Here is an 11794-nt window from a genome sequence, read left to right as displayed (position 1 = left end):
AGAGGTGTCCCTGTGCACCCTCTCCTAAGCAAAGTCCACATCCTGTGTATTTCCTTCGTCGCCTTCGCCCTAATGTAAAATTCCGTCTGCTATTTCCTTGCTCCCTACGAGATCACAGGCTCCTTCAGACTGGGACTGTTCTTGTGCCCTTGTCTTTCTATCACCAAGACGAAGGCCTATCTATCTGTAAGTGCCCTCAAGCAGCAGCTCCTGATGTACAGGCTGGACAAGGATGGCAACAAAGAAGTATATTGAAGAGTCATAAATATTCAACAAGTTTTGGCTGGAAAGTCTATATGATGACCCAAGGAGTCGGATCAGGTTTGAGCCTGGGGATAGGAAAATGTGGTGCACCCACAGGGACAGGGACAGATCTGCCAGCTGGATGAGCCACTGGAGGGGAAGGATTCTGCTCAGAGCTAAATGAAGTCCCCTGTGGAGAGTAAGGACAGGGCCCGGAATGTCCTGCTGGGGAAAGTAAAGGCTGGCATCTGAGCGCTTTCTGGTGCTGTTCAAGGCTAGCCTTAGTTGAGCCCTAATGTCGTCGCTTGTCCGTGGTGCACGGTGGGTGGCCAGTTAGCTCTGGTACAACAGCAGAGTGGAAAGAGGGATGAGCAGAGCAAGGCAGTGCTGGAAGGTGAATAGAAATTAAGCCAACGGAGCAAGATTCCAATGGAAGATGCAAGGTCAGAAAGCAAAGCGTCGCCCACAGGCAGGAGCCCCCTAGTCAGATCCCCATCCCCAGGGTTGAGATGGACTGCTGCTCATTCATTCGTTTCACCCTCTGGGGCAGCACTTGGGGGGGGGGGGCTGTGGAGGAGCAGCAAGAGTGCTCTCAGAAAGACACATAAATGGGCAAGGCGATGTCCCATGTCCTGAGCAAAGGTACAGGCTGCTGGGGTGCCTGGGCGCACAGCTGCTGTAGCTATAGGCTGTGTTTAGCTCGTGGTTCTGTGACTTATTAACCACATGATCACACCATGCCTCAGTTTCCTTACCTAGGAAAGTGTTAAGGCAGCTCCTTTACAGCTGCTCTTGGCAATGGATGACCGAGCGCACATGTGTGAATGGTGACAGAGATGACAAGGTATAAAAGACATCAGTTCTGTCTCCTGGTGGGAAGACGGTGTGGCCCCGTGAGAGGGAATGAATGAGATTCTTGTACCAAGTCTTGACATATTAATGGGTCTTCTAGGGAACTATGATGGGGAAGTGGGCATTTCTAGGCAGAGAGCCAAGACTCAGGGTATTGGGGGTGGGGCGCCTTCAGGGAAAGCAAATGGCTGGAGGAGGCTGCCATGTAAGAAAAATCCAAGGGCTGACAGACAGGCCACGCCAAAGAGCAATGGGCTCCTGGAGGTGGACAGTGTGGCAAGCAGCTCGCCTCTGCCTCTCTTCCTCCCTGGCCGAGTGCTGATGGGCAACCCAGTCAGGGAGGGCTAGCCTTAGGAAGTAGCTCATGCAGTCTGATGTACATGAGAAAAACCCACTAGGAGTCACCGTGCCCAGTGGTGATGGCTCTGCAGACACACAGTACTTGGGGTGTCACTGTTGAGGTTCTAGTTTCTGACAAAGTCCAGGAGCTAGTTCTGATTTCTCTTGGAAGTGACTGAGGTTTTGGGGGAAATTGGGATTTAAGCTTCAGAAATGATTTGCAATGACAATACAGTGTCCTATAGGGGCCTAGGAAATTACCGAATGGGTAAAAAAAAATTAGTGGACTTGAGAACATGGAAGCCCAGCTGGAAACCGGGCCAATAGACGAAACTTGAGAAGTGGAGAGACTAAGTGCCACGGCCCAGCTACGTGGACAATGAGGCCTCTGGGCCTGTGCTATGCTCAGCGCTAACTTGCTAGCTGCCCTGAAAAAGTGAATGCTGGGAACCCCTGTTCATCTCACTGCTCCCTTGGCTTAAACAGTGCTTAAAACCGCTTTGGAAAGCAGTGTGGCGGTTTCTCAGGAAATTCGGGATCAACCTACCCCAGGACCCAGCAATCCCACTCTTGGGAATTTACCCAAGAGATGCCCAATCATATTACAAAAGCATTTGTTCAACTATGTTTATAGCAGCATTATTTGTAATAGCCAGAACCTGGAAACAACCTAGATGCCCTTCAGTGGAAGAATGGATGAAGAAAGTGTGGAATATATACCTATTAGAGTACTACTCAGCGGTAAAAAACAATGACATCTTGAATTTTGCATGCAAATGGATGGAAATAGAAAACACCATCCTGAGTGAGGTAACCCAGGCCCAAAAAGATGAACATGGGATGTACTCACTCATAATTGGTTTCTAGCCATAAATAAAGGACATCGAGCCTATAATTCGTGATCCTAGAGAAGCTAAATAAGGTGAATCCAAAGGAAAACATATAGTTATCCTCCTGGATATTGGAAGTAGACAAGATTGCCGGACAAAAAATGGGAACTTGGGGGTGGGGTGGGATGGGGGGATGGGGGGATGGGGAGAGAAAAGTGTGAAGTGGAGGATGGGGAGAGCTTGGGGGAATAGGATGGTTGGGATATAGGAAGGGTGGATATGGGAACAAGGAATAATATCTTAATTAAGGGAGCCATTCTAGGGTTGGCAGAGACTTGACTCTAGAGGGGTTCTCAGGTATCCAGGAAGATGCCCCAAGCTAGTTCCTTGGGCAGCTGAGGAGAGGGAGCCATAAATGTCCAGATCCTATTGCCATACTCATGAATATCTTGCATATCACCATATAACCTTCACCTGGCGATGGATGGAGAAAATGACAGAGCCCCACACTGGAGCGCCGGACTGAGCTCCCAAGGTCCTGATGAGGAGCAAAAGGAGGGAGATCATGAGCAAGGAAGTCAGGACCGTGAGGGGTGCGTTCACCCATTGAGACGGTGGGACAGAACTAACGGGAGACCACCAAGTCCAGTTGGAATGGGACTGATGGAACAGGCGACCAAACGGGACTCTCTGAATGTGGCTGACCATGGAGGAGGACTGAGAAACCAAGGACAATGACGATGGGCTTGGACTCTACAGCATGGACGGGCTCACTGTGAGCCTTGTCAGCTTGGTTGCTCACCTTCCTGGACTTAGGGGGAGTTGGGAGGACCTTGGACTTAACATAGTGAAGGGAACCCTGATGGCTCTTTGACCTGGAGAGGGAGGGAGTGGGGGTATGGGTGAAAGGGAGGGGAGGGAAGGGGGAGGAGCAGGGGAGGAGATGGAAATCTTTAATAAAAAATGAGAAAACAAACAAAAAAAAACTAGGCAGGCAAAGTCCCTTCAGGAAAGATTCTGGTGGCCATTAGCAGTGACTGTTTGATTTGAGCCCAAAGGTTCCTTCTCAGCCCTACCTTTTGTCTGGCTATCCAAGTACTCAACCTCATTCTTGTGTGTCCTTATTAGCTTCATTCCTGGCCTCTCAACTCCTACATTTGCTTCAGGTAAAGATTTCACTTTCATTAACTAATGTTCAAATTAGGATCAAGTTGGTAATTAGTGTTGCAACAAGTATTTTATTTAGTTATAGGTATCACCCTTTGGATATTTTGCGTTCTTCCTGTTAGAGGCGAAGAAGAAATTGAGTCAGGCCTGGCTGCAGTCAGCAGCAGACTTGGAAGAGCCCGCCTGACTTCATGGAGACAAGGCACTGCTGGCAGTCAGGGCCCACACACTAGGGCCTCTTTCCCTTTGGCGGTCCCAAGTTACTCCATTGTTTTCTTGTGTTGGGACTTAATTTCCTCCAGCTGGCCTTCCTCTCGATGGGCCATCCACTGTGAAGACAGACTCTTAGTACAGTGGGACTAGAGGCCAACTCTTTATTCCCTTTGCTTTTGCCAAGTGAATTTCCTCAACCCCGCAGAGCTCTTAGGGGCTCCCTTGTGTTGGGCTCCCCTCGAACAACCGAGAGAATGTATGGAGGCAAGAGCTGTGCATGCCATGAAAGCCCACAAATGAGAGGAGGTGATCATCCTTCCTGGGGCTCAGCCCACACAGCTTAGGGGTGGCCCAACCATTCAGGTTTCTACTCTTGTACCATAAGTATGGCAGCGCCACCTCAGGTTTCTTCCCACGAGCTGCCTGCATGCATCAGCTATGGTCAGAAATACCTGCTTCAAGAACTTCTCCCAGTGTCTGAGGGCCACCAGGACGCCTGCTACCTCCCCACTGTGGCAAAGTGGCAGCTGGCAGGTGGCTTTCTCTTACCATTCTTCTCAGTTTCGTGCTGCCAGGCTGGCTCCTGCTTCTTTAGCATGTGCCTTTGTTATGGTAGCACCTTCCAAATCAACCCAACTTTTAGAAAAGTATTTGCCACCAAAGAAATGGGCCCTGTGTAGCAGGTGATGTGAAGGGCAGCTTCTAGGTCAGGGGGAAGCCCAAGTACACACTCTTAGCTTTATTGTAGCAAAGGATGCAGTGCCACCCTGGGCCACATTCTTCTCGAGGACTGCCTGGCGAGCCCTCCCCCCCATCTCTAAGAAGCATTGGTCTGAGTTGTTCCTCCTGTTGCTGGGCCCCAACCACCCTCCTCGACTACTTCAGAAAGGTCTCTGAGCCATGGTTCATTGCAACTATCATTTATTAAAAAATATATGTCTCCTTGGAAGGAACACTGGTAAACCAACTATTATCATGCTTACTTTGAATCTTTGCTTTTCTTCCCTGGAGGGAGGGCTGAGCATTGTACAGACACGTCAGTTCCCATCAGAGAATCCACACTCCCTGCTCACCCCCCTCATGAGAGTCACAATCATCTGTCGCTTTATCCCTCTTTGCCTTCAATCCAGTGTACTGCCCAAGAGAAAGCTGCTGCCTTTTCTTCCTCCTAGATCTGGGCCCCACATATGTCACAGTTAGCCTCGTTATGCTGGTAGGATACCTGTGACCAGAGAGAGTTCCTGAATGTGGCTGGTAGTGCTTTAAAGTGTCAACAACACCGAGTTGCCTGCAATGGTCCTAACCCAGTGGAGAGCCAAGCAATTCTATGTTCTCCCCTGCGTCATCCCTCCAGTGTGGAGGTGAGGGAGGCACGTTGGCTTCAAAGGAGCACAGTGGGGTGGGGTAGAGCCTAGACCACACCTGCTGCCTGCACTGGCGGCGGGAGGAAAACTACCTGGACCAGTCACTGCCATCAGACTCTGGGGAAAAAGCAACACGATTTCACAGCTCACCAGTAAGCGAGTCTTAGCGCTACAGCTCAAATTTACAGCATTAAAGTCTACTTTTGTCTTGAAGAAACAGTAAGCTACCAGCTGTTGGTGAGGGGGTTGGGGAGGGCAAATGGAGCAGTTGCAAAAGAAAAGAACCCAAATCCAACTCACTACATGGCTGGCCAAGCCTGGTGCTCTTTCACTGTCCCAGCACAGAGCTGGACGGCAAGCACCCCCATCCCTGCCAGTGGCCCCATGAAGGAATCCCCAGCTAAGTCCAGCATGGGAACTCTGAGCCTCAGCTTCTCCTCTCTGCCCTCACCAGCCCCTGCTTTCCCTCTGCTGACTGGATGGCCAGGCCTAAGTTACCTGCTGTATCCCAGGCCTGTCCTTCAGAACCTCACAAGCCTTGAGAGCACTGGCAAATAGGATTCTACGCATTCACTGAAATAGGAAAAGGACATTTGGAGGAATGAGAAGGCCGACACAGTAGCACGACATGGTTTTGGTTTAACAGCAGCTTAGAAATGAACAAAAAGGAAACCTCTCATGCAGACACATCAGGCGGCATAAAACAATAGGCAATTTCATCCGGAGCATCATTAGCCATTCATTCTCTCTTTCTGCACAGGAACCACTGCCCTGCATGGGCAGCAACTGCTTTCAGTCAAGTCTCCAATTTCAAGCTCCCAGTCAAAGCCCCTTCTCTCATGCTGCAGGTCGGCCCCACCTGGAGCAAACCTTAGCTCTGAAGAGAATGACCAAATTCGAGAGGGTGCTTTGGTGTAGCACTTACTACCGTTGTCAACCCCTTCCCAACCAGGTGGAACATAAGATGTCATCTGATTGGAATATGAAAATTAAAGCATTTCTCTAATAACGTAGTACCATTGATGGACATCTCCATAGATTTTTCTAGTCCCAATGTATGTGAATATATATATATTATAGAAGAGTGTATAATATATATATATAATAATTTCTATATATTTTATATAAATTACATATATATATCTATATATAAATAAGATACTTTCTGTCGCCATTACACTGCACTGTTCAGAGCTGCAAGCCAGCAGTACAGGGTAGAAATGCCCAGGGGCACCTCATCACGTGGGCTCTTTCGTCACTTCACAAGCTGTGCAGTTAGTTGTCCAGAGTCTGTCTTTCCATCAGTCAGTCCTCTTCTCTTCGCTTCTGCTGGGTGTTTACGAGAACAACTGATGGGTTTGCACCTGTGCTAGCGCTCGGGAAAGGTCCATGCAGGAGTGATGGGTGAGATGGCGTCATCCCAAAAAATTAACTAAAACAAAACAAAATTTTTAAAAAAGAACAGGACTAGAAAACTCAATTTTTGACGTATCTAAAAAGGGGGACAAGAACAGTAGTCATTTGTTCTCCCCATGGGGACAGGAATGAAGAGGAAGGAGGGAAGAGGGACTTGATTTCTTCTGTTCACAAGAGAATGGTTGGAGGGGGTTCTTCAGAGTTTTTCAGGGGATGGGACCCAAATGTAGTGCCCAGACTGGTCTTCAATGATTTGTTTGATTTTGTTATAAATCTCTTCCAGTGAGTCACCCTGTACAATGGCTAAAGTGAAAAGAGAGAGAAAAAATTATCACTGTGGTCCATAAGCCTCCCCTCTATGCCCCAGCCATCCTGCCTCTCTTATGACCAACCCTCCTGTAATGTCCCTGGGGGATGATGGACACTCACAGAAACATGGGTCTGGCTTCTTGAAGTTAACTGTCTAGAGTTCAGTGCAGAAGTATAGTTGGCTAGGTGCCTAGAGCCCAGGGCTGGACATCAGGCTGAACTAGGCCACAGACAGTGAGACCAGCAGTGAACAGGAAATGCATGTATTGTAAAAATATTTACTGAGTACCCAATGCATGCCAGACACTGAAGCTCCCATTGCTTTTGTCTGCTATGGGCTGGCAGCCTATAATTCTAAAGCAGCTTCACCCAAAGCTTTGGAAAACCCCAGTCACGCAGAGGAAGAGCAGAAAACCACAATTTCTGGCAAAAGGCAGAGCTCCTATGAGCCATCACATCTGCTGTGTCAGGGGTCAGTCTGACAAACAAAGACAAAGATATGGATGCTTAAAAGGACTCCAAAGACCCACAGCATGTAAACAATTTCCTAACTTGGCTAACCCAATGATTTGAGCTTGAATTTATTCATTGCCAGACTGCACACATATATCCAGTACCGTACTTTAAAGGGAACCTTCCCAATCTTTTAAGAACTGGCCTTCTAAAGTAGGTGACATGTACACACATGCAGACTAAGAAAACATCAACAAATATTTACTCAGCACCAAAGCATGCAAGGCAAAAAAAAATTCAGGAAGAAAAGCAGGGAGGGAAAGAGACGAAGGAACGTGCAATCTCACAGAGCAAGAAAACAATAAACAAAGCAACCTACAAGAGCAGTGTCTGGGAGTGGCTTGTGCTAAAACCTGGCTGACTGGTAGCTGACAGGAAAGCTGAGCGCCTGGAGAAAGGTCTGTGCTCAGTGACTGGAAAGCTCCCCAGGCAGTTTCGCTCTGTCTAAGTCTCCCTGAGCTGGCCGGGCTGACCGCACAGACTCAGGAGCGCACGGACTCCTGGATCTCACCTGTAAAGTATTCTCCAAACTCTTGCTCCAGTCTCATGGCTTTGTCATAGATCTTATTTGCTTGTTCATATGTCTGCCGTCGGTTCATTTCCCTGCCAAAGACACAGAAGCAACGCATTTCTAAAGGAGAGCTTATGTTTTAATTAACACAACAAAATGTTCTGGAGTTCCTAAAAATCTGCTAAACAACCCTTAGAGTAGCGTACAGCAAACTCCCTCCTCAAAGCCTTCAAGTCTAAAAGCCCAACTGGGAGGGAAGCGCATGCCTAGGCCCCCAAACAGGAGGAACAGCAGGCACTCAGAGTTGGTTCCAGGCTTTCTCTGGGTCCTACCCCTACCCAACACATCAACTTCCTTCCTCCCCAAGGTCACCTGAGCCCCATGGACACTTACATAAGTGCTTCAATGGACTTGGGCTTGATGAAAATGGCAATGGGGTAAAGTTGTGCTTGCTGCAGTCTCTTTATAGCGTTGCCAGAAACATCTAAGATGCAGTGCTTGCCCTGAAAAAGCAGACCCATATCAGTTCATCCAGTCCCTGGCTACAGGGCCCCACCAAGAAATGAAGGGGTATTCCAAACATCAACTGAGGGGCACCCAGAGAAGTTCTCAAAGCCTATTTTTTTGTTTCTGTGGCGGTTCGTCTTCGCTGTTAAATAGATCAGATTAGTGAAGCTCTCTGCTGTGCCTGTGAGGGCCTTCCCAGAGAGGATTAATTCAGGGGAAAGAACTGTCATCCCATGGCCTTGGAAACCCCAGATGGAACAAAAAGGGGGAAATAAGAAAGCCCCCATAGAGCAGGTTCTCTGTGCTTCCTGCCCGATACAAGACAAGCAGGCTGTAAGCAGCTGGGCGGGCTGCTATGCCCGCACCAGCACAAGTGACCAGCACAAGTGACCAGCACAAGTGACCAGCCTCTGAAGCCACAGCCAAAATGACTGTTCCTTCCAAGTTGTTTTGTCACTGAGAGAAGAAGTCTGATGGACACGGCTTCCACTAACCAGAAAAGGTCGCTGCTCCTCTAGGGCCTTTTCCCCTGCTGGCTGGTGCTCCAATGAGAGTTGCACAACAGAGACATATGCCATGACTGGGGGCTTGGCCCGTGGAGAGACACCATGGGTTTGGTAGGCAGTGTGGGAAGGATGTGAGTTTGAGTGGATGCCAGTCCTGAGCATTTGTCTTCCCATGGCTCAAGGGTAGCCAGACCATCTCCTCTCTGCTTACCCTCTCTGCAACTGCCCGAACTGACTGGATGCTGGTCCCATAGAGATTATCGTTGAACTGGCCCGCCTCAATGAACTTGTTGTCCTGAATATCCTTCTCCATCTGTTCCCGGGAAACCACAAAGTGGTAATCCTGTCCATCTACTTCATTGTCACGGCGAGGCCGAGTGGTATCTGAAGGAAGGAAGGGAGGGAGGGAGGGAGGGTGGGTGGAGGGAGGGAGGGAGGGGAGGGAGGGAAGAAGGGAGATAGGGAAAAAGAAGGAAGGAAATGATATGTGCCTCAAAGACAATGATCTGGGCTATAAAAACCAACTTCATCCTTTCTCATGGGAGGGACACAAAGCCACTACACAATTTTTCAGATGAATGAGAAAAAGCATTTGGAAAGAATTTTGTCTGGCCTATTTCTCTTCCAAACTCCAGATATTAAATACAGGGTGCCTGAGGTTAACATGGGTCAAAAAGGTAGAGCTTCCTAAGACATGGCCTGGCGGAGGGCATAAAACTTGGCATGGGAGTTAGAGAAACCAAACAGATCATTGCTTAAACCACTTTGTGTACAATAACCTAGGTTTAATCCCCAGCACCACAAAAACAAAAACCCAAACAATGATGGGCCTCCTCATTTGTAAAATCAGTCCTGAGCATCACCACCCAAACTTTTACTCTGTAGCATAAATCAAGCAGCCAAGTTGGATGTCAACCCTACCAATCCCATCTACTTTGGGTGCATCTGTTGCTACTTACTCTCTTCGAGGAGGTCCCCAAAGGCCCTGGTTCTAGACCCTTTCCTTAAAGTACCAAACCTCACTCCTCTGGGTCTGCCTGGGCTCTTACGTGGCACACAGGATCCAAACTTATGAGGGAATTCAGAGATCAGGTCATCATTGACTCGGTCCTTCATAGGCCCCAAGATGATCACGGGCCTGGCATAGTGAACTGGGGAGGAGAGCACAAGACAGTGAGTGAGCAGAGCCCGCAGGACAGCCTGCCCACCTCTGAGTATAGAGGCTCTGTGACCACTACTCAGACAAGGTTTTTAACTATAAAAACTTCCAAGAGTCTTTAAATTTGACAATCTTAGGTTCAGACAAGTCTGAAATCAGATGCATCTCCCTTTCCAAAGGAGTCAGAAAAATTTCCACACAGGTTCTTGCAAAGAAGATTCCCAGGGGAGGATAGGCAACCCCCTCTTTACAACCACGCTGCCTCTGCTGAAACAGACCTTCCCTTGCTTTCCTCAAATTCTGCCTGCCCTTTGGAAGTTGTCCTAGCAGTGTGCAAAAGTATCACAGGAGGTATGTGCAGCATGGCATATGCCCAGGGATGCTAGAGAGGAGCCAACGGCTGGATGTGCCAAGCTTCCTCCTCCCCTGCCCCCTAGCTACCGTCTATACTGAGCCCCACGGCCGGGAGACTGGCACAAAGGCAAGACTCTCAGAAGGGCCTTACTTTCTTGCCGTGTCACTGGTTCGTACGACAAAATAGCATCCTCTTGTCCTTCTGCAATAAAAAGGGAAACACATTAGCCATTTATGAGCTGACTGTCTGTACATAGTGCTCACCATAGCCCACACCCACCACAACAGTATCATCACCTTCTGTTGGCAAGAAGGCTAAGAAGCCATTCACCAGCATTGGGCTGGGTTGTTTCATTCAGTAAAATATTGCCCAATTATGGACCAAGACCCAGAAGCCAAGAAGTCTCTACCAAACTATCCCAAGCTCTAGGGAACTACTTGGTTATGTTCAGTGGCCCCCTTTTTCTGAAGAAAACCACAGAGAAGCTCCAAGTGATTGAAACACATCTGCCAGTCACTTTACTTGAGTCCAGACACTTAGCCCAAGCCCACAAGCTTTAGCCTAATGTCACCCCTTTATGGATCTATTTATTTACCCACTTTATACAGAAGCATCTGGAAAGTGGGGAACATCTGAGCTAAGGTCCCAGTGCCCTTCAAGAGCAATGCTGAGCCTGCTCTCTGCTCATGGTGGACCCCATGCAACCTGGCAATCAAGTCTCCTAAAACAGTCACTAAGACACTTGGTGCTGGCTGCCTACGGTTCCTTAAACTAGCAGTGCTAGGAAAGGCAATGGCATCTGCATGGAGTCATAGGATACTTGCTAGGGGCTTCTTCTGAGCCTGAGACTGACTCCTGGGTGGAGTTCTTAAGACCTCTAGTCACTGCGGCTCCTCAAAGGCCAGTGTTCCTAAAGCTTGTGAGGTTTGAACCATGGCTTCAATGCTGTAGTCATAGGCACTCCCAAAGCATACTGGGCAATTTCCTTCCTGACTATGTAACCCAGTCAGAAGTTAAAGTGGTCCTAGGAGCCCAGAAAGGCAGATGGAAGTCAGAAGCCATTTACTTTTGGTCTCTGAGCAAATCTGTAAACCTGGCAGTCTCAACAGTCTACATGCCTGTGGCAAGGACCTGATCATTGGCAGTTTACCCGTCCCCCAATACCCCAGGGATGGTTTCAAACCAGATCCTGGCCAGAGCTATGGGGCTTATTCTCTCTCTAATCTCCAAATTCCATCCGACAAAGTGAATGAACTGGCCACAGCATCTCCAGGGGCTCAAAGTGTACATGGCTAAAAGGAGCAGCAGCCTCTGAGCAGGGATGGCAGCAGCACAACAGTGGAATGATGACGGCTGGGAGACATGGTGGAGCTACAGGACATGGGGGCATGACACACACTTACTGGAACTGCTTTCGCTGTCACTGGTGTTGGATGTCACTCCCTCTGCAAGCCAACAAGAAAGAGACTCCAATTCAGAACACACCACTGAGAGGTCCCATGCAGCACAA

The 11794-nt window shown here is 48.7% G+C and overlaps 1 protein-coding gene across 7 annotated transcripts in view; it reads right to left on the bottom strand.

The window, feature by feature from the left end:
* Positions 1-4548: 4548 nt before the first annotated feature.
* The window catches only part of Dlg3 (discs large MAGUK scaffold protein 3), a 51212-nt gene continuing 43966 nt past the window's right edge, over positions 4549-11794 (bottom strand). For 4 of the 7 annotated variants that reach the window (XM_038316159.1, XM_038316160.1, XM_038316161.1 and 1 more), the window contains 6 exons: positions 10435-10485; positions 9820-9921; positions 8982-9154; positions 8151-8260; positions 7758-7849; positions 4549-6727 (listed from right to left, as the gene is read on the bottom strand). In XM_038316159.1, coding sequence (XP_038172087.1) covers positions 6621-6727; positions 7758-7849; positions 8151-8260; positions 8982-9154; positions 9820-9921; positions 10435-10485 — 635 coding nt within the window. In that variant the 3' untranslated portion in view covers positions 4549-6620. Of the gene's footprint in view, positions 6728-7757; positions 7850-8150; positions 8261-8981; positions 9155-9819; positions 9922-10434; positions 10486-11687; positions 11730-11794 lie in introns of all 7 variants that reach the window. The other 3 variants (XM_038316158.1, XM_038316163.1, XM_038316165.1) reach the window with 1 other exon arrangement.

The sequence above is a fragment of the Arvicola amphibius genome, chromosome X (genome assembly GCF_903992535.2).
Source record: "Arvicola amphibius chromosome X, mArvAmp1.2, whole genome shotgun sequence".
NCBI lineage: Eukaryota > Metazoa > Chordata > Mammalia > Rodentia > Cricetidae > Arvicola > Arvicola amphibius.
This window is presented reverse-complemented; position numbering and strand designations above follow the sequence as displayed.